The following is a 23633-nucleotide window of genomic DNA, read 5'->3' on the forward strand; positions in this document are numbered from 1 at the left end:
TTTTTAGGTGAACTCAGTTTTTAGAGGAAAACGTGCATTGTGGATATTTGTTTCTCTGTATAAATTAAACTATTGGTGGTTTTGACCTTACCTTCTCTGAAGTGTATTCTCTCTCAAAGACAACAATGAAACCATCCTATGACATTTCCTTTTATATCACTATTAGTCTGAATTATCTGAATTTTCAAATTCAAATTTTGGCATACTTGCTTCAAGTATTTTTTTTCCCTAGCCCTTAGTTGTCTGTCTGTGTTCAAAATAGTTGTCTTCTATGCCATGAGAAAATAAAAAGAAATAACTCAATCATTTGAGCTATGCATTCTAAACATAATGTGCAAGACAAGACAAGACTACACTAAAGAGAGAGGTTCTGGTATAATATGTGGTCTAGAAGGAATTACTAAAACCCCCAATAGATTAAGCTTCCCCAGGTACCAAACCTGATGGCCTTGCTGCATCCAAGAGCTGCTCCTCTCACTGCTCACATGTTGACAGAAAGGGCCTAAACAGGCCTCTCTTCACTTGGGAGAAGAAACAGAACTCGGCAGAAGAATGTCTGATAAAGCTGCCTACTAAAAGAAAATATATTTTCACATTTATTAGAGAATTTGAGAATGAGTTAAATGGGCTTAATTTTGATAATCTCATTATATCCCTTGCATGGCCCAGTATTTCAAATGATAAAAGGTTGAATTTTATCTACAAGTGTCTACTGTTGGCTGGCTGGTGCTGCAGAAGCAGCACTGGGTCAAATTTCAAGGAAAAGAAGGGGAAAGCAAACAGGCATAAATAAAATGTGTTATCCTTCCCAGGAAATTCTGCAAAGGCTGAGTCATGCTTTCCACGCTCCTCCAGTTTGTCCAAACTCTCTCATAAGCCCCATCTCCTACTTTAATACTACAACAAATCATCAGAACAGATAAGTGCAAAGAATTTCATGCTTAAATCCACACAACTGCACACCAGGTGATGAGCTTGTTCACACATAGGGTTTTCCAAAATGTTTTAGAACATTTAAAAAAAAGTTAATTTTTTTACCAGTATAGGGCATTGTCCTCAAAAGTATTCCTTACACAGTGCAACGAATAAGCCATCAGTGGTAATGAGAAAAACTACAGTTTCACCAGCAAACTTTTATTTTGACTATAAAGGGTGTAAAACCATTTAAAAAAACCTCAAACCAACTGATAACAGAATGAAAATACTATTTTCCACATAGAATGCATAAACATAATGACTCAAAAGAAGAAAAAAAATCCCAATATTTAAATACAAATGTGAACTGTTTTAAAAAATATAGTCTGAAAAAATGCATAGAAGTCTACAATTGAAATTAATTTGTGTAGGAGAGAAAACATTCATATGTAAAAACCAAACCAGAACAATCAACCAAATGAAGGCCAATTCAATGCAGAACCTGTATAAGTGGATAGTTTAAGATAATTCACGTTTGTGACAGATTTTCTGCCTTCAAGCTTACTTGTGAATTTTAACTTAAAATATAGAAGAATAAATTCTCAAGCCTATTCTATGTATGTCCCTTATATATATGTACAAAAGGGACACATTGGTTAATCTAAGTATTTACCAACTCCAAATTTTGTGCTAGAGTGGAAAATTTTAACTAAAGAATGGTAGACCATGTACCAACAAAATATCAGGAACTCAAATTTGTTAACAGCACATTCAAATAAAAAAAGATTTGGAAAATAAAGACAGTATTATTAATTTAAAAGAAAGGTGTATCAGCTATGGTGATAAAAAAAAAAAAAAGCTAATTAAAATAAATATATTTAGAAGGCACAACAAGGTTGAGAGGTTTCACAAGCCACTGACAGCGTGCAGCCCATTCTAATCAGAGGCTCCTGGAATTCTAGTCAGATACTGAGTAAGTCTTGGCCTCAGCTCTTCCTGGCTCAACATCACAAAATGCTGATATTTCTTGAAGAAAAGACTTATGAAAATCACATTTACTCATCAGGATCTCTGCTGCCACTTCTGATTCCAGAGGTTTAACTGCACCATTTTAAATCCATATTTTTAGCTACCCAGTTACCTGAATTAAGGGTAGACAGGAACTAAGAGAAAAAAATTAACAGCTGTCCTCAGAATGATAACCAATTCTTCACAGCCCACTCTGGTGGTTTAAAATGTTGCCTGCAATGCTTTCTCTACTGGACTGCTAATAAATTTTTGTAACACTCCTGCTGAATACTATAATAAAATGTAAATATATGTTACACATCGATGTTTATGTATGTGGAGAGGGAGTTTATGTATGAGATTATGTATAAAGATTTCTGCCACAGCCATCACTGGGTTAAAGCACCCCAGTATGAACAGCTACCAAAGACTCCTGTGAATATTTCCCAAAGTCTCTCACTAGCCCAAGGAACTCTAATGCACAATTTGGAGTGTCCAGAGGCAGCGAGGCAGCAAGGTTGGGGAGGATTCTGCTAGAGATCTTTTCCCTGAGCACCCTGGCCATGATTAGGGCTTACACAGAGCCAAACACAGATCTATGAAAAATCTGCTCTTGCATCAAGAAGTGTCAAAAGAGATGGTACTGTCAAGGTTCCTTGAAGGACAGAGGGAACAACAAACTGAGTTCTGGAGGGAGAGTTAGGCAGCAAGAGAACAATAAAAATACCTAAAGTTACCTGAATTTTAGTGGATCAGTTTCTTGAATAGAAGTGATAATCTCATATTCAGGCTGGAAAATTATCTGCATTTGATTCAGGAATCATATTAATGCTCATAAATTATATATATATATATATATATACACAGACATATATCTATGAGGCCAAAGTCAGTCTCTTCTTTTTTTTACTTCTGGATTGTGGAGTCCAAAGTTTCACCAGCCTGTAAGAGCCATAAGCCTGACCCCAGTGTAGTCAAAAGCAACTCCCTTCCTCTGACCCCTTTCAGATTCATCTGTCCCAGGCTGTCAGCCCTGGCATTGAATTCTCCCCAGGGCTCACTGCAGTGGCTTTGTGCTTCTCCTTTCTCTCATTCACTGTTGCATCTTCCCTCTTGTGTTTGACATTGAAGGAAAGAATGTGATTTATGACAGAACTACATACACAAAAAGTAGGCAAAATATTTCCATTTCCATCCGGGATCCAATTTCAGGTGTGAAAAGCCACATAATATCATGAAAAGCATTTTTCTATCCACTTAATACATTTCCATTGAACTGAACTTGGAAAGTTGCAACCCAAAAATATAATGAAGGAAAGATGCGACCAGTTGGCACGTACTGAGATTCATCCAGTGACAGCTGTAAATCATTCAGAAATTAAAACAAATAATAAAATAAGGTATGCCATTGAAAAGCCTTTAAAGATACTGACAGGAGACAGAAAATAGTTACACTGAAACTTCAGTCAATCATAAATGCATTCATGTTTGTAGAGCAGCAGACTTTCAGAGAAAATCGCTAAAAGACATGTAAACTACATTCTTTTATACTACAAACGTATTTTGGTCTAAAATCTGTAACATTTGTTAGTAATTAATATTTGAAAAACCACATTTCCTTAAGGTATTGGGAAGTTTTCCACTTAAACAGCAACCAAAGCAAGCTCAAGGTTAAACTTGTTCTCCATGGCCTACACGCACCTACATGTACGCAGATGGATTTAAACATCCATCCCAAAAAATCTAGTTGTAGAGGACATAGCAGATTTCAAGGAAAATGTATATGACTCAGTACATCCAAAATTTAGCAAAACATGATTTAAAAAAACCCAACAAACCAAACCAACATTGTTTGGATTCCTGAGATAACTCTCATATTCTAACATGTCACGTTAGAGCAGCATCTTTACTGCACTGGTAAAATTTAAGGTGGCTTTACGTAGTATATTTGGAGTAACAATCTTATAAAGTACTAGTTTAGCCTGTGAGTTTTTTACATGTATTTTATGTAAACATTACAGGAAAGAAGAAAAAACTGAGTGTACACTGACTTGAAGAAACAGTATTTCAACTTTGTCAAAAAGATTTGCTAAAATATTTTGTGTGATTATACATTAATTTAAAAAATGCACTTATTTAAAAAAGCTGTGCCTATTTAACATCTTTCATAATCCACAATCATAAAACTTAAAGGGAAGATGGATGATACAATCAATCCTATTTCCACATCACAGTGCTCTCAGTATGGAAACCAAATCCAGTTTAAGACAAAAATATTGGTTCCTAAAACATTAAGTAAGCTGCACTGTTACTCAATTCTATGAAGTACAATATTATAATTTTTATTAAGCTTAGCAGACTCCCTGCTTTCCCACAAACAAACGTCATTACAGTGGCCAGACATGATGCCTGAAAGCAGGATGTTCTGCTACTGCATGTTCATCTATAATGTAACACAAATAAAATAACCACAATAAAATAAAATAACACAAAGAAAACCTTGGAATAATACTTGAAAATAATTACTCAAGAAAAGCAGTATTTCTGCAAATATTACTATGCAAAACTCAGTGGATGTTCCGGGGTAAAAACAAAGAAGTCAGGCTCAAGGACAAAATCAGAAACTCCGACCTTGTGCTGAGCCTGAGCAGTGCTGGGTCATTTCTTGTGCTTCTGAGTGAGTTCAGCCTGGCCTTTACCCTTCATACTGAAAAGATATTTTGAATTCCACTGTCTGGACTAAAGAAGTGATGCTGCAGCCTCAGAAAAAATTTCCTCTTACCAGGCTTATTACTTTCTTTAGGCAAGCTGAGTAGTTCTGTACATTGTTATTTGAAGAAATTCCCAACAATTTCTTAGTAGGTGATTAAGCAACTAATGTAATAGTCTGACCCTGAACTAGGAAAAGCTGTTAAGAAGGGTTTACACTGTTTTGTTAAAGCTGCTTCAGTTCAAAGTTCTGTTGTATGTAAACATTCTAAAATCAGAAAAAGACCTTATGCTACTGGAAAAAAATAACCTTCTGTGTTTAGTTCCTTACAATACTGTGGCACAGACTGCTCAAAACAGATATGAAATTGATAAAGCAAATAAAGAAGGTTAGCACCCCTTTGCCCTCCCTGATCCCCTTACCAAAAACTAACACAGCATCAGTCTGAAACTGTAAAGAAATTTCAGGGGCCAAATCTGAAAACCATGTGCAAACACATTTCCACATACGTGCTGCTTTCAATGCTAAAAATGTTGAGTAAGAGCAAGCTAGTGTGAAGTAAAGTTAATCTGGGATTAACTCTATTGTACCCCAATGAAAAACATAGCATCTAAAAAAAGGTATCAAGAAAGCCCATATAAAAAAAATACCAGTTTTCTCACATGAGAAAACTAAAGGGGGCTTTTGGCAAAATTAAAAAAACAGAGACTCATAGAATTGTTTGGGTTGGAAGGGACCTTAAAGATCATCTAATTCCAACCCCCCTGCATGGGCAGGGACACCTCCCACTGGATAAGGCTGCTCAAAGCACCATCCAGCCTGGCCCTGAACACAGCCAGGATGGGGGCAGCCACAATTTAATGCAACAAGACAATTACCAAAGTTAACTGCAAATCAACTGGAAGTGTTGAAACACATTTTAAAAAGACCTTCAGATTTGAGCCTATAAAAAGAAAAGGCATCCGTAGGAAACATAGGTGAAAAAATAAAACTTCTTCAATTATAAAAAGTGTCCTGTTTTCCAATAAGTTCAAGTAAATTAACATACAGCAATCGCATCTGGGAAATAACAGATGCTTGGTTTCAGCTACCTAAAAGCCCCAAAATATACACATACCACTAACGCGGCGCAATAGTCTATGTACAGCCTGCCGGGACAGGGGGCTGCTTGGAAACCTCTCAGTCACACAGAAACTCTTTACAAGACAGCACCCTTTTTGATATTATCACAGAAAATTAAGTTTAACATCAACTTATGAATTAAAAAAATATTTAGATTTTTACATACATTGGAATTACTTGAGAAGTAAAAAGAAATCAACGAAATCTTCATGCGAGATACCTGACCAGCAGTTCGTTTGACTGAATGGAAAGAAGTACGTGGGGCCTGTCCCTCTTCTGTCTGTATCCATCCATTCCATACCTACATTGGTGCAAGGCCCCTGGATTTACTGGATTTACTTGCTGGGCTGGTAGACCCATGACCTGGGCAGCAGCAGATGCCTCAGAGTACACAAGCACGCAGTTTCCAGCTGCCTTGATGGTTCCCAGTGTTTGCACAGCTGCAGCCATCTGAGGATCAGATCTGGAAAGGCAGAGCAAACCAACGTGTGCTCCGTGGGCACAGATCTGGGGTGGGAATAGCACCTTCTGAGCTACCCACAGGCAGGGCTCTGGTTCCAAATGCACCTTTACCCTGCTGGGACAGGAGCCCACTGCCCACAGAGCCGGGGCAGTTGTTGCCTCCCAAGGGATGAGTAAAGGAGGTGTGAGGACTGCTGTGTGCCCATCGCTGTGACCTGTCCTTCCCCATCCTCACAGGGGACAGACAGAGCACCCTGGCCCAGCCGCAGGGAGCGTTACAGCTCGTGGATCCCCTTCAGGAGATGGTTTCATGGTATGCCACAGGTTTTCTGCCAACATCTTTCCTGGCGCTGTCTCCTGATCCAGGTGTTTACTTAAACATCTTTCTTGTGACAAGCACCTTCTTTCCTCAAAACATCCATCTGACTACTGCCTCAGGTGGCCATGTTCTCCCCTTCAGGAAGTGCACCTGAAGGCTCGAGCAGTTCCCACACCACTCAGTCACCTGCACTCGTCTTGGTCCTCTGGTCTGGGTGCAAGTGCTAGGAACTCCATTCGTTCACCACAAATGCCAATGTGTTTTCTTTTTTTAATAGACACCCACCAGTCATTCTGTTCTGCTTTTAAGGAGAAATCAGAAGTCAGCCAGATTTGTGTCTCACAACAGCTTCTCTGGAGCCCAGCACTTCTAATTTGGGAACACTTTCCTGGCAGCTCTGCATGAAGTCACCAAGACCACTTCCCCGCTTGATGTGGGAGAGAATGACTGGCTTCCCAGTGGCAGGGCAAGAGCCCTAAGTACTGCTTTGGTACTAGGAATTGATTGTGAGGTTGTGGGTTACAGTTGTCCATGTTCTCTCAATTGCACCTTCACTTTGTATTATTGCACTGTAGCAAATTCTGCAGGACTCATCTAGGATCATATTTCCTAATAATCAAGAGTGAAACTTTGGCCAGCCCTCCTCCCTCCTTTTCAGAATCAGCTCCTGTGCGATAAATTTTCCCCATCTTTTATTTTGCTCAACCCTTTGCACTCTATAGGATCTACCCTTTGTTCTGTATTGTTCTTCCTTGACATGTCTGGTCCTGTAGGGTTTACCCCATGCCTGCAAACCACATACATTCCTTCTTGCTTTTGCAAGGAGGGTTTTGCATGTTTCTAAATTTCATTTGAACTCAATTTTTTGCAGCCAGTTATTAGGCTCTGTGAGTTTTGAATTTTACTATTTCCATATTCTTCTCAAGCTTATTCTGGCACATGATTATTGCAAGACGAAGAGGAAAACTGTGCCACTGGTAAGATTGGAGGCTTGTGAAGACTTTTTCTCTGTGTCCTCACCATCTTCTGCACTAAAGCAAAGGGTCTTTTTTGCTCTAAGCAGACATAATGGCAGAATAGCTTGATTATAGACAATGATGATACACTTACTAAGTTTGCATAATAGTTAGAAGATGTGCCAGGTCTCAATAAAGAATGTCAACACCAGCCCCTAGCAATTTAATATCTGGTGTGTACATAACCATGACCAGATGAATGTACAAGCTCTCAGCTGGGACAACATCCAGCCAGGAAAGATGTTTCTCAGGGCCACACCTGGTGAACTTCCAGTCAGTCTGAAGCTAAACATTGGATGGAGTCAGAGAAGTTACAACTCCATCTTTTTTTCCTTCTTTGATATCTAGGAAGTGACTGAAATGGTGGATAGCATTCGTGGTGCATGACACAGACCTGGTTCAGAAGGTGTGCTGGGGCCTCCTTGATGGAGTTGAACATTTAATCTAAACGCAGTTCCCAGTGCTCCAGCCCAGGTCCTGCATTCGCCATGAACGGGTATGCTTTAAAACTTTGGAAATGCATTTTCTCCACTTAAACATCACCACCAGCAAGAAAAATAAAGCTAGCTTACATACCGAGGCAAACATATTGTCTTAAGTTCTACTAAAATATTTTTTTGTTTGAAGAAAAAAAGCCTATGGAAATTTCTGGGCCTGTTTTCTCCTCTAAGCAAAATAAATATGAGAAACATAACACATGGAATGCACTCTGGAAAATATATATCATCCATTCATAATTACGACACTGCAAATAACATAGCAAAAGGCTCAATTCTGTGCCTTATAAAATAATCCCTAGACCATGCAGTGTCGAGGAAAAAAAAAATGCACTAAATGTATCAAAGGTTAAATTAACTTATTGAGAAGAGTGAAAAGTGATGGTGACCCCAAGTGTCTAGTGGAGAGGGGTTTTATTTCCCGCTGGTGCGTGACCGAGACTGTGATGTGTGGTAGTAACAATCTGCTGGATTGCACCTCCCGTTGGCTCCAGGTGGCCCCTGAGGTCCAGGTGATCCTGGCAATCCTGGTGAGCCTGGCAGGCCAGCAGCTGGTAAAATAAAATTAGAATTAGCAGAGTTCTTGCCAGAGCATGTCCAGCACCCCACCACTCACCCCAGACTGCTGCAGGCCAGCTCATCTGTGGGAAGGCACAGGGGTATGGCCTCGTGCTGCCACCAACCCAGGAGGAAAGGCACTGGTGTAAAACCAGCAGGAGAACAAGGAGAAAGGCCTGTTAGCTTAGCTCATAAATAACAATAGCATAATTAAATCTGGAGACTTGTACCTGCAGGGCCGGGTGGTCCAGGGTCACCAGGCAATCCGATTCCTGGCTCGCCTCTCTCCCCTTTCTGTCCTCTATAACCTGCACAGAATAAAGAAAGGAAAATAAAAGCACCCTTTTATTATAAAAAGTGATCTTCTGTGCATTTCGTTGCTATGAAATTATCAAGACAAATGTAATTGGAAAAGCACATGCTCACTTGGTTTTCTGAGAAAGCTCTTTTGGTTGTATGTTTTTTCTGGAAAACAAAAGAATTCCCAGCGATAACCATTGCACCCTCTCCCACAAGACTCTTTACATGTTCTCTAGCCAGATCTTCCTCCAAGATTTTCAGTTGCCTTCCTGAAGTTCCTCTAATCAAGAACCAAATGCTTATTCTTCCCTAGTGTTAACTATTTGATGAAGTGATGTCAAGAACCAACCCAAAGGCTAGATGGAGTCTGAACAGCCCTTCTCTGATAGCTCCCCAACTGAGCAAGACTTTGCCCTTTCTGCTCTACATCTTTATCTGTGCTATCTCCATCTTTTTGTCTGTGCTTTTTAAAACTGTAAACTGGTAGTCGTAAGCTTAGTTATGCCAGAGAAGACCCACTCTCTCTCCAGCATTACACAGCTGCCCTCGTGTGGAACAAGGCATTTTTATAAAGTCTGTGAAGATTTTGGGCTCTAGCACAGAAAGTCTACTTTGGTCCAGGAGCCTGAATATTGTTAAAAATGGATGATTATTAATTGCAGCTTGAAAATATCTGTCTGTTTTCTTTGCAAACCACAGATTTGCATTTACCTAGATAGCTCCCATCTTCCCAAAGGATGCAACTCACATCCAACCCATGTCTTTTTCCCTAAACTACAGAAAAATTTTTATTAGTTGGAAATGCTATGGCTGCTTTAGAGCAGAGGACCCATGAATATCGTGATAACATGTTGCTTAATATTGCAAATTAAAAATAAATCTAAATAAAGTAGCTTTTCTATTTAGAAAATAAATGCGATTTATGAAAGACAGGAACAAGTGTGACACCTGCCACAAGCCCCTGCTTTAAAAGGAAACTCTTTTCCCTCCCCAACACCTCAGGTGTTGGCCTGTAAGGTGATGTACACTGAAGATTAATTTGCCAGCTTCTGGTCACATTTGGAATTGAAATTGTTCTGCCTCAGGGACCAGTGTATTTCCAGTGTTGTGTGTGCCACACAATAACTTCCTCTTGTGAAGAGCTGCGATTTAATTTCAGTTAAAAGAGAAGAGCCACAGCTGAGCAGTCAGCATGGTGGTATCAATCCACCTGATGTCTGATGAAGGTCAAGGGTACTGGCAGAGGGGTTGCAAAGGTTGGCTTCTCAGTGCCCTGTGGCAACACAGGTACATCACAGGACAATCCAGAAGGAAACTATTTCAAGTGCTGTGGGGTAACAGTTCAGAGCTGTTACAACAGATGCAATGCAGTAAGAATGGTACACAGGGTATTCAAGTTTTCCTTTAAACACAAGGTCATTATATGCTTTGGTAGAAAGACTTTTATCTGTAGTAATCATTCAAAATAGAGCATCAATTATCTTACCCTTTTGTCAATACCCCGACAAGGAAATTATAGTGAGGCATAATTGTTAGAAAATCCATGCAGGGAGACATGCATAACATAACAAAAAAATCATTAACTGTTTAAAGCTCACAGAGAAACAAACATAAATCACACATTCTGGCCACTGAGTTGTGTTAAGCAGAATTGTTCAAGGCACGTATGCACACGAGCTATAAAAACTCAGAAAAAGGAAGATGTAGGTGTTTTGCATTCAACTGGGAATCTTGATTTTGTTCTTTAATAACCACAGTAGTATTTAGAACTACATCAAGTTGGCTGGCTTGGAAAATCTTGTGTCATGCATAGCAGCAGCTACCATTTTAGTAGCTCAATCACAGAACCACAGAATCTATTACATTTCCTATTTATTATATATGTTTCTTAATTTACAATATATAGTAACAGTACATTTCTCACTACAAACCTAGTGTATTTGTAATTTTACATAGTAGTGCTACCACTAATAATTTGTTTTGCATTTCTGTAGTTGTGGGGGAAAGAGAGAAATCATTTACAGGCTCCATGATAACCATTACTGCAGATATCTGAGACATCACACTTGAAAAATGACTGAGATAGACTGAACGATTCCATAAATATCACTGGAATTCAAGACAATAAGGAAAAAAAAATCCACAGTAGGACAAAGAGCAGCCTGCCAATGCGAATATATGATCCAGTAGTATAAGCCATTACTGGCTGTATCTGAACACTCATGCTAAAGGTGCAGTTTGTACATAGAGGCAGGTAAGTTCTGTTAACCCTGAAGTTCAATACAAGAATTTCCAGGTATTTTTTCTAAAAATAAGGCTGTATTTAAAAGGGTGTAAGCATATTGGTAAACAGGCTTATATGTAAACAACCCAAACAATGTCATGTATAATTCTGGCAAAGAAAATAATTATTTTTCATGAGGTATATTTTGCTCAGGAGTCGGGCCATGATTACACTTCTAGAGGGCAATATCACCTTCTTTCTGAGCTTAAAGTGACAAACTCATACACAGTCAAAGGAAAATATTAGCAAACAATTAAATCAGATTTTGATTTATATGTAAAGGTATATAGAAGATAATGTCTATTTTTACTGGTATAATTACAATTCCAGTAAGAGGAACCTGCATAACTCAAAAGGCAACTGCATTTGCAAAGCCTTTAATTTGGGTTCCAGAAAATGTGTTGATTTCTGCAACCCAAAAGCTGCAGTTTGTAAACACATACCCAGCATGGGTATTATACACTTGATAGCAGTATGTAGCAGCTATGTGTTCAGATAAGCACTCTTCTCATAGATGAGTGATGATAGCTAAAACACAGCTCTTGGTTTGGTGTTCTCCACAAACATCATGGTCAGAAGCATCACTTCTGCAACACCCTCAGCTCTACCTGGAGATGACACAAGTTCATGTCTACAAATTTGGAAGTAAAAATTTCTCTCATTTAAGCAGCTCCAAAAGGTATTTCACTATACCACAGAGACCCTCTTCCATCCACATGGATAATGCAGCACCTGAAATTAACATGTCAGTATCTAGAGAAGCCTGAGGTTCTTTAATACATATATGAGGAAAACACATTACCACAATAGTGAATAACAAGACAGGAGAATCCACTGTGCTTTACTGTGCAAATACTCTGCATTCTTAAAAACAAATAACTGCAAAACAACAGGAAGAGTGCAAACACCAAAATTTCTTATCTACCACCAGGGCATATTCTGAATTCCTTCTGTGTGTTATAGCCCTCACAGCTGAGAGGCATCAGCTGAGTTATAAATCAAAGTAAACCAGGTTAACTTCACCATTCACCATAAAGAAGAGTTTACAGGAGGCAATGCTTGAAACCAGTGCAGCTGTTTCTGAAGAGTGACTGTGTCTGGACAACACCCACTGCAATGGGTTCCTGATGTCAGCCAAGGTTTCTACATGCTCCCACCATACAAGTTAATAATTATAAGACAGAAATTTTACAACTGAGATTAGCAATAAAATAAGGAACTGTTCATCACATGGTATTTTTCTTTCCTGAGTTGTAATATTTGAGTCCTTGAGGCTACCATAAGTTATGAGGACCTTTAAAAACTTTTGCTTCCTTAATTTGATAGAAACACTGAAGTTTCATTAAGATGAGAACTTCTTTTCTCTATTGAGAAAAAAACCATAGCCACGTTAACAGAGGATCTCCACCCTAAGGTGCATTTGATCTAATGGACCAAAATTCCCTTACTATTATAGTTTTAAAAATTCAATTAAGTCAGTGGAGTTAATTGATCTAGATCCTCTGACAAATAACAAGCTTTTTGCAAATGGATGAGATTGCTAGAGCTTGTCTAAAGTCTGGAAATAAACTTTCTGTTTCTCTAAGAGATGTCAGCATCCTTTAAAATGCATACAGAGCAAACTTCTCTTGCTCCCCCTTAAGCAGATGCTATACATTTCACTGGTAACACTGCCTCACATGCATATACCATAAGATATTTTTTTTCTACGAAGAAATATATATATTATATATATAAAATTTCCAATCACCATTATATAAAGTCTGTTTAAATTACAATTGCATGTTTCACAGTTAAGTTGCAATCCTTTATTGCTTTTTGTTTGCTTAATATATCCTTATTGAGACCACCTAGAAAGCCAAAATTGGTTGTATCTGAACGACTAGGAAGTACCAGAGGTATGCTAAGAACAACTCTGCTGAAGGCCAGCAAGTAACAACTCTATAACAACTTCATTAGAAATAATGGACTCTATGCCCAAGAGCCTATCAGTTCCTTAAACACACTTTTTGAAGACCATGCCTACACTTCCAGTAATTACTATCTGTTTTCTGCTTCTGAAACTAACCTCTACCTCTACCTACTGGCTTGCAGAAGGAGGCTCTGGTGGAATCCAGCCAGGTCATACTGGACCAGTTCCCAAGGGAAATGGTGCCACACTCAAGGTGAATGGAGGGACCCCTGTAAAGCCACAGGTGAAGCACCTCCTTGGACACAGAGTGACACAGAGTGCTGGCTGGCTACAGCAGGCTCTCTGCTCAGTCTGGGGCACCACAAACGAGCTCTGGAGGTGCTCATGGAGGTCCTGTTGGTGGCTCTCCAGAAGTACTTCTTTTCACAGGCTGTATGGGACAAGCAATTGTTTCACTGTACCAGCCCAGATGTGCATTACTGCACAGAGCAAAACCCTGGATCTGTCAGTCTGGGACACACCCCAGTAAGAAATATAATAGATAAGATCCATCAATGAATACCAAACGTGCATTATGGCTTGGGCATTTCTGTACACATCATGCTGCCTTGATAGTCTCATCCAGCCATGCATGTAACATGCTTCTCCAAGAAGTCTTGTCTGCTACGTCTTTTATAGCTGAAAATAAGATGGAACATAAGAGGCTAATCTTCAATCTGCTTGGAGATTTGATTTTTTTTGTACTGTTGGCACAAAACAGTAACACTCACAGGCACAGGTTGGAAAGGCATGTGGGGTATTCGTAAGTGTGCTTCTCGCGTGGGACTCTCATTCAAGAGTGCAAAAAGGAGGCAAGACACACTTTTTGTTTTCTTTCCTTGCAAGAATAATTTTGTGTATCTTTCTGAGGTATCATAGGAGTAAATGCTTCTTGTTTAGCTTACCTTTTACTAATAAAAAAAAGAGTATTGAGCTTGTCAGTAAAATAAATGGAAATCCTGCATACATGGGGCACTATATTTACTTAAGCATAAGGCATGAAAAATCAGATTTTTTTTCTTCTTCTTTTTTTTTTTTTTTTTTTTTTTTTTTTTTTTTTCAAGCGTAAGTATAATCTTTGAGCTTGGAAATGAAACCTAGTACAATGTTCCACTTCTCAGAAGCATTTGGGACTATTCACCACATACATCACGATTGAACAATCTGGCACTGACATTGAAGTTGACTGCTCACAGTGATCTGAATATTTAGGTAATGATGAAGTCACTGTTGTAAGATTCTAAGCCTTTCATTGTTTTCCTTGATTCTTTATTCTTGTTCTTCTCATTCTGAGCTCATCACATTTCTCAAGCTTCTGTCAGGGTTTTGCGTTTATCAGTGTTAGTAAGTCTTTTTTCTTCTCATAGCTTTAGGATCCACACATCTTCAGCTTTGCTCTCATGTTCTTCATTCCAGTCTGACTTGCTCTGACTCCAGAGCAGACCAAACTAACAAAAGATAATAAAGAACTACCTACAGATAAACTGCAAATTACATATCACCCACCCACAAAGTATTAACCATTGACAAATTCTTTTTTTCTTTTATCTGTTTTCCTTTTCCTTTTATTATGTTCTCCTCTTCCTTTTAATCTCTGAGAGGCTGACTCTACAGTAGAGCATAGTTAGATGGAGCCTGGAACCCTTGAAACTAATTTTTTGCAGTGAAAGACAGTTCAGTGAAATGGAAGTCCTATGCTGTCCAAATGTATTGCAATGTACAAATTGCCATTTGGGGTACAGGAAAAAGGTGATTACTCTGAAAATGGTTTGTGAAAATGGATTACCTCACTGTAAGAAAAGTTCATGTGTTAATATTTCAGTTTTCACTGCTTCTTAAAGAATAATATTAGCCTTCAGTTTTTCCTCTGTGTTGTCTCAGGGTCAGAGCTGAGAGCACTCAGATTTTGAGATCAAATTTTATTTCTTAAATAAGATGGTCTCTCCATATCAAACAGGGTTTATTAAATCAGAGTGCTGGCATAGATTTTCTTCTTTGTTAAAGTATTTTGGAGGAAAAATCTCAAACTGCTACAGTAGTCTAGATATCTGCCAGTTTTAGATAACTGTCAGTAGTTAACTTTATAATTTATTAGAATAAAATGCACTCATTAGGAGTTTTTAATCAGTAAAATCCACACATTTACTATGGGTTAATATTTAGATCTAGTCTGGAAAAACATAAGTACAGCTTTAAAAGTTAATAATTAGGAATCTAGGTAGGTAATCCTTGCTTATTTAATAATCATTAGCAAGTGTATAGTTTTCGAGAAACAATACATAGAAACTTTTTGTTTTCAATTCCTACCTTGAATTCCACGTTCTCCTGGTGGCCCTGGCAAACCATCCTTTCCTGGTGGCCCTGGTAATCCATCTTTTCCTGGGGGCCCTGGTTTTCCATGGGCTTGGGAGGCAAGCATGGCAGCAGGCAGCTTCAGCTGGGATACAAACTGAGCCATTCTTTCTTCATTAAGAAAGGACACAAGAAAAAGAGGGTAAGCAATCTGCTAGCAGAATACAGGAAAATAAATAAATCCCAGCCCCCCAGCTAAAGTTAGTTTCTGGAGGTAAGGTGTTTAATTCTTCTAAATGTCAAGGTATTCATTTCTCCTGTAACTCTGAGGCCTTCAGTTCCAACTCAGACTCATGTCTGAGTCTTTGCTCTGTGAAATAATCTGAACAAATTTGCAATACTGTTTCTATTACTACTCTTTTGACTAATTCATGTCTGTATTTCAAAGTACTTCTGACTCCTGTTCACGAAACTACTTAAAATACATGAACACAGAACAATTAGTATTTAACACCCCTATGAGGGGCTACCCCTCGTGTTTCAAATTCATGCTAAATTACAAAGCAGAGCTTAAATACTGTGAACAGTTCTTTGATTGTGTTGAAACCCTGAAAATAGTTGTGAAAAAAGCTGTATGTGCAAATATTAATTGCAGGGATTGCAGCATGAACTATTCCTGCTGGTGGAATAAAGTGCACTTGGTAACATTTCAGCATTTCTTATAGGCAGAAAAAATAGGCACTAACCTTTAATCTTTCTCAAAAAAATCTTAACTAAGCATTTCACAATTTAGGAGGTATTTAATGTGACGGAGTTTTAAGATTTAAGGAAAAAAAAAACAATACAGACATATGTGGCATCAAACAAAAACCAGGCAAGGTGATAGAAAGTTGACGAAGCAAAACAAAGCCAAAAATAAAAGATCTGTGGGAACACTAGTGAGGTGTAGAAAATGGAATAGCTATGAAGACAAAAAACAATATTCCCAGTAAGCACAACATCTTTCAATACTTTCTTTTTATGAATAGATTAAATACTTGTTACCATTCTGTTTTAATGGGAACAGGGGGTAACTTCAGCTAACAAACTGTTCTTAAAATACATAGTAATGGGTAGCAGTTGGGAGGGGTGAATATCCACAAAATTATAGGCTTGTTATAAAGTGAAAAAGTTCCTGAACAATTTAAAAAGTCTCAAGCTTTATATGATTTCCTTTATTCCTAAAAGAGAAAAGGTTTTGTATCCACAAATATGATGGTGAAAAAGCTAAGCATATTGCTGACATAATAAATGCATTTGCAGTAGAAGAGAAGCTACATTTAAGAGCTGTTTGAGCAGAACCTTCAAGGCACCTACTTGAGTGACAGCTTTTTAACCCTAAGAAAACGCTAAGGGAGAAAAATAATTCCTTCTCAGAGTAAGGACACATCTAAGAAGCTCACAGTGCAAAGTCCTTAGATGAATCTGGTACTTGCCAGAAGACTGTGGTCTGCAAGGGAATTTCATGCTCAGCAGAGATCTTGGCTGAAAATGCACAGCAGTTTAGACCTGCATGACTGAAAGCTCTCAAGCCTTCTTCTCATTTAGATACCACTAAGTGGCCAAAATTATTAGATATTTCTACTGTTTCCATTTTACTAAAGCCTCAATGTCTTAATGATATGTCATAGATACATATGTAAAGATACACATTAGTTACTATGATTTGGAGCAAACTACCTTTTAATGCTGATGTTTTACATGAGGAAATACTCTGGTTAACAGATACTATAATTTATAATGGTTTTAACATATTTGTATATATATATATATATGAACATATATATACAGTTCAACAGTTAAATAGCTACAGCAGCAAGGCAGCTGCTAAATCCAATGAAAGTGAAGTGACATGCCAAGATAGGTATACAAAGGCTGCAAGGATGTAAAGCATTTAGAGCAGAAGTTAAGATCTATGTTTAGTTGTATAATAATAATTCTCTTACCTTCAAAAACCCTAAGAACCTCTTGTTTGATATATTTTTTTATTTCTTCAAGTGAAACAGTATCAGCCTGATGAGGAAAAGAAAGTTATATGTATCAGAAGAAACATACAGAAAGCATTTTATGATGCTACAAAAATAGAAAATTCCTGAAATTACCATTAAAAATATAAAGTTTTCACCAAGAAATATATTTGTAATATATTTATGTTATTTACTTAACTGCACAGGCCAATTTATTGCAAATATATAATAATATTATAAAAACCACTAGTATGATATGATAAAGTGAACTCTGAACTTCCAAGATGATCAGTATGTTATGTGTACATAAATTAATTTGCATAAGACAGGAAGGATGCCCAGTGAGTCTCCTAGGCTTTACCTGCTTTTTGCATAGCGTTTGCCAACTTGTCACCCCCACTAGAGATTAACAGCTTTGATGCACAGCTGAATAATGTAAACCACAGGGTCACTAAGTTCAATGGAAAAGGTTGTTAGAGCTTTGCCCTATCTGACTGAGGGTAAAAAGAATCTGTAACTAGGATCATAGAACGTGTCTGTGCACTCAGGGAGACAAACCAATATATATGTGACAGGCAGCATTTCACTGTCTTATAAAATGCTGATTTCTCCCTTATTAAGAATTATTTTTGTCTGCCTCTTTTTCAGTTGCAAAGACTCATTAACTCCTAAGCTTATAAAAAACTTGAAAATTAACAGTACTGAGGAGCCATATTGATTTGTCAGGAGCTAAAGAAATAAATAATTAAAGTTTATCCATAGCACATATTTAGAAAAATTAATTAAAAATAACTGCTTGATCACCTGTATCATCTCTTAATTGACAACTGGAATGATCTCAGAGATTTCTTAGTTTTTCTGATGCAGTGGTATTGGTCAATTGAATTTACACTGATCAGCACATGCTACCTTCAAGCCATCCAAATTCGTAAGCAACTAAGTGAAACTTGTGTTACTTACTGGAAACCCTGGGGGTCCTGGTAAACCTGGGGGGCCTTGATGACCTGGTGATCCTGGGTAGCCTCTATCTCCTGGTGGTCCAATAGGACCCACATCTCCCTTTTCTCCTGATGGGCCAGGTTTCCCTCGTTCGCCTTGTGGACCTTTGTCTCCTGGAATACCCTGATCTCCCTGTGTGAAATAAAGGCAGAAAGAAAATGATTGCAGGCAGAGGAACAAACCAGGAAGAGTTACTCACAAATCCTGAAAATAAAATTCTTCCCTGTTCAGAAACAGATCTTATGGGTCATGCAGGGAAGCTGACTTTAGAGGCTAACTCTTGTCTCTGAAAATACAGCTTTCAATGTTGAAGTCAGTGACAAAAAAAAAAGTTTGACTGTGTAATGCACTTGAGTGCTTGAAGTGCTACAGCCCTCTCATCATCCTCGTGGCCCTTCTCTGGACACTCTCCAGTACATCCATGTCAGTCTTGTAACAGGGGCTCCAGAGTGGGGTCTCATGAGAGCAGAGCAGAGGGGGAGAATCCCTTCCCTCGACCTGCTGGCCACACTTCTCAAGCATCTGGTTGGCTTTTTGGGCTGCAAGTGTACACTGATGGCTCATGCTGAACTTCTTGTCCACCAGCACCTCCAAGCCCTTTTCCTCAGGGCTGCTCTCAAGCCAGGCAGTGACTGACAGCTTATATTGGTGCTTGGGATTGACTCAACCCAGATGCAGGACCTTGAACTCGTTCTTACTGAACTTGGTCTTATTGGGCATGGGCCCGCCTGTCCAGCCTGTCAAGGTCCCTCTGGACGGCATCCATCCCTTCCCTCCAGTGTGGTTGTTTTATGTATATACACATATATTTATTATTTTTTTAACTCTATGCAGAGAGACTTAAATCACAGCGTGTTTGCTAGTGATCCCAGAAGCAAAGGCAGGTCCATATATGGTCCATATATATATATATGGTCCATCTATGACCATATATATGGCATACATCTATAATTATAGCTGCAGCTACATGTATGTATGTATTCAAGCTGTCACCAATGATAGAGGAGTACATACACTGCCTCCTTTTACCCTGAAGCTTACCAAGTTTCACTCTGATGAAGCAACCTAAGGCTGTGTCTGTCTCTCACATATTTTTTCAACACCTTTCTCCCTGCCAGTACATTTCCAGGTCATGCACTTGGAGATCCAGCCTCCTCCTCTGGCTGTATGTGTACAGTACTATTTGCAAGGCATTCAAATAGGTCTTACAGCCTATAAAATGTGTTTTTCCTTTAAACACATAGGCCAATTCAATTCTAATTCCTTAAAGCTGGGCCTCAGAGACACCACTTAGCTGTCTAAGAGACTGCTTGAAGTTCACAGAGAATTAATTTCTTGGTTTTGCCTGTAAAATATGCACTGATGAGGTGCTTAGATGCTCAGTACAAAGAAAAAAAAAGTTATTAAAACAAGGGACTTACACGTTCTCCTTTGGGTCCTCTGTCTCCTGGTCTCCCCACCGCACCCTAAAAAATTATTTTTTGAAAAAAAAGATAAACGTATCACTTAAAGGTTTTGTTGTACATTCATCTGTTAGCAAAACTGAAAGCAACTGCCTGGGATTAACAGCTAAGGTATCTGTGAAGAATAAAATATGCCAGTATGTAAAAGTGGGTTTTCCTACCGGAGGGCCTGGCAATCCATCTTTTCCATTGATTCCCTATTAAAAAAATATAATAAAAAAAATTAATAAATATGCTTATGTATATGCATATTAAAATTATAAAGGGTAAAAAAATTCAGTCTTTAGTGCTAGAATTAGTTTATATGCTGAAGCAGCAGATGCAGCTGTTTCTGTGGTTACAATATAGAAATACAAATAGTCTTGAGGCACGTAAAATAACAGAGCTCAGGGCAATAATGAACTGCAAGCACATTAAGTGAGAACAGTGCAAAAAAATCTTCAGCATCAAGATGTGCTTTAATTTTAATGAGCACACAACTTTAAATGACAAGTTATATTGAAATTCTTCAAACGTGTAACACAGACCTGTACATGCATTTTTCCAGTCCCAGGTAGTCACCACATAAGCACAGAAAGGATTTCTGGTATTCTACATATTAGCCCCCATGCCCCATCATTCTTCTGCTGTTACAGAGATTATGCCTTTATAGTGAGGGGCCAGATCCACTCTTTTGTCCCTAGGACTTGAGGCATGGTACAGCTCCAAGCTCCTGGGTTAAAACATACTTCTTTCCTAAAAGAGGGGGGTTTCATTCATACCACCTGCTGCAGTAATAGGCCCATGTTATCCCCTAAAGTGGAATGTGGCATTATCTGCAAATTCTCGAGGGCATGGGCCAACATAATGTCAGAGAGGATGCTAACAACTGCATGATGCCAGAGAATTGCAAGATACATGCTCTGCCCTGTTTTAATTTACTAGAAGAAACATGGATCTGCATATGCACCAAACTCACTGCAGTTTCACTGAGCAAGAAAGGAGGACCTGGATCAGCAAAGATGTCAGGAATATTTCCTTCCCTCTCGTACTACAAAGTGGAGTTTTGCACAGCCCAGGCACCTTGGGCCAATCTGCTACTGAAGTTACAGAAACTCTCTCTTCTTTCAAGACAGAAGCATAACTTGGAGACATTCTGAAAAACTCTAATGGATGGATTCTTGACTGGGTGGTTAATATTGAGCCCTGAAGCTCTACATGCTCTTCAGCTATTACCTAGCCTAACACAAAGCAGGATTTAGTCTCATTCCTTTTGTAACTTCTGTTAAACAAAGACACATCATTTTGTAATGAATTTATACACACAGTACAAAAATGCTTACTGGTTTTCCTTGTGGCCCTTCTGGCCCAGGAAAGCCTATATCTCCTATAGGTCCTCTTTCACCCTAAGAAAGAAGGAAATACACATATAAATTTGCATGTAAAAATCTCACATTTGATATTTGAAATGATTCATGTATTATCATAAGCATCCAGAACACAAATCTGTACTTACTGGTTCCCCTGGTATCCCTGGGGAACCAGGAGATCCTGGCTTTCCCTGCAAAAAGAGAACATTACAATTTCAATTTACTAGGAAGCAACACTTCACTTAGGTCAAAAATATGAGAGGATATATAGTTCAGTGAAATATTCGTGTTACTACTCATAAAATGTTTTAAGAGAGAAAATATAAGTATTGCACCAGATTTTTAGTATTTATAAGTAATACCAGATTTTAAAAATATTTGTGCCATGTTAATCTGGCTCCTGTATACAATTTAACTTAAAATCGTCTTCTTTACCCTTTCTGAAAATCTGAGATAATGTTTTTATGAAATTTTCTTTTACAAAACCATTATTTCCTTCTTGAGAAGTCATAGTCAGATCAAAGGTTATCCCTGCATATGTGAAATAAATATTTTTCCCTTCAGGTACTTCCTAGATTTCTTTTAGAGTTTTTTACTGACTTTTAAAGACCTTTTTTTTTTTTTTTTTTTTTTTTTTTCCTTTTTTCCTCCCTCTCCTCTGCTTTTGTTGTTTTTCATGTTCAGACTGACAAAATTCATAATCCTTTTTCATCTCATTATTTAGATGGTGATTTTAATAATCTTTATTTCATTTTAATGACTTGCTTTTAACAACCTATCTGGTTCAGCCCCAGACAAGAATCTGGGAATAATCTGGAAACATCCTTTGACCAGATCCTCAACTAACTTGTACAAGTGAGGGATCTAATACATCAGATGTATGTATTCCTGAAATGACAACTTCAGGAGCAACAGGACTGACGAATCTTGCAGAATCCCAGTCCAGGCTTGCTTGATAATCCCACTCAGCAAAAAGTCAAAGCCAAATTGTTTATATCTCCAAATGGGGAAAAATGGTCCACTAATCAGGCTAGGGAATGATGATGGCCCAGGAGGACAAATTCTATTTCAGTAAGATATGTGGATATATTTTAGACACTCTTCTCTCATATATCTATAAAATTGTTTATTAAACTGCTTGGTATAAAATGTTACAGAAAATTACTGATTTCAGTGGGTTTTAAATGTAATCAGCAGAATGTAACTCTATCAGTAATGAAAAGAACTCATTAAATATTTCATATCTTCCTAGAATGGAGAGCATAAAGAATAAGACTTGTAACAGACCACATGGGAAACACTCAGGGAATGAACAATTTTGATCAATGCTACTGGATTATTGATTCACAATATGAAATAAATTTCAAAGCAACAAACTTCAAAACTCTTGTATGGGCTATTAAACTCAGAGAAACACATATCCCCTTAGAAGTGCAATTTTACCTTGTTTTGGGAGAACTTAACTAAATTAAGCTACTTAAGCTGATGTTCTCTCTTGGAACTTACAGTAAAGAGACTAAATCAGTAGCTAATGGAAATGGGAATGCATAGACACAAACTTCTCTTTATTTATTGAAACACATATTTATAAACTAGAACCATCTCCTGAATGGATTGGTAGCTGCCCAAATGTAATAATAAAAGTATTTGCATATAAATAACTCCATATTGCTTCCTGAAATATGGATACACTTTTTATTAAATTGTGAATGCAGTCTAAAGAAAAGTAATTTTCATTTCCTTTAGGAACACAAATGAATAATTACAATTTCAATTTATCATTAGTTACATTTACTTTCACCTACAACAAAGTTTCTGGATGACTTTCAGAAACTTCTTTGAATACCACATATATAGCTGACAAAGCACCCCCTTAAAGCAAATATTTGATCAACTTGATATACAGCAATAAGTATTCATAATTTTTTATCGTGATAGAAAGATGTTCAGAAATTTCTGCATATCCAGGAACACAGAAAATGTCTTTATCTATATTAAATTTCTTAACTAAGCATATGCAGCTCCAATATATATTCACACCATTCCTTCCCATCATTTTAATAGTATTAAAACTCTAATCTCTTTAGGAAAAACACATCATTTCATACCTACCTATAAAGCACTGGCGTTCCACAAACAGTGATTAAGATTGAAACTCTGCACCTTGTTTTACCTTTTTATCTTTTCAGTTTTTCCTAACAAACAGAGTTTTCTTCAATAAATATACCTACCGGTGTCCCTGCTACTCCTGGTGTGCCAGCTGGACCACGGTCACCCTGAAGAACAGATAGATCTTTACCTAAATGATAATACTCAAAACAGAAGTCTGGGTTTTTTTGGATTACCAGTAAAACCTGAGGAATTATTCAGTGAAGTGAAAAT

The 23633-nt window shown here is 37.9% G+C and overlaps 1 protein-coding gene across 6 annotated transcripts in view; it reads right to left on the reverse strand.

Annotated features, from left to right (window-relative positions):
- Nucleotides 1-8255: 8255 nt before the first annotated feature.
- Nucleotides 8256-23633, reverse strand: part of COL19A1 (collagen type XIX alpha 1 chain) — a 175624-nt gene continuing 160246 nt past the window's right edge. For 5 of the 6 annotated variants that reach the window (XM_071741615.1, XM_071741614.1, XM_071741612.1 and 2 more), the window contains 10 exons: nt 23483-23527; nt 21398-21442; nt 21225-21287; nt 20064-20099; nt 19861-19905; nt 18401-18571; nt 17420-17486; nt 15450-15605; nt 8838-8915; nt 8256-8600 (listed from right to left, as the gene is read on the reverse strand). In XM_071741615.1, coding sequence (XP_071597716.1) covers nt 8464-8600; nt 8838-8915; nt 15450-15605; nt 17420-17486; nt 18401-18571; nt 19861-19905; nt 20064-20099; nt 21225-21287; nt 21398-21442; nt 23483-23527 — 843 coding nt within the window. In that variant the 3' untranslated portion in view covers nt 8256-8463. Of the gene's footprint in view, nt 8601-8837; nt 8916-12866; nt 14591-15449; nt 15606-17419; nt 17487-18400; nt 18572-19860; nt 19906-20063; nt 20100-21224; nt 21288-21397; nt 21443-23482; nt 23528-23633 lie in introns of those variants that run through there. The other variant, XM_071741616.1, reaches the window with a different exon arrangement.

The sequence above is a fragment of the Heliangelus exortis genome, chromosome 3, assembly GCF_036169615.1.
Source record: "Heliangelus exortis chromosome 3, bHelExo1.hap1, whole genome shotgun sequence".
In the NCBI taxonomy this organism is placed as follows: Eukaryota; Metazoa; Chordata; class Aves; order Apodiformes; family Trochilidae; genus Heliangelus; species Heliangelus exortis.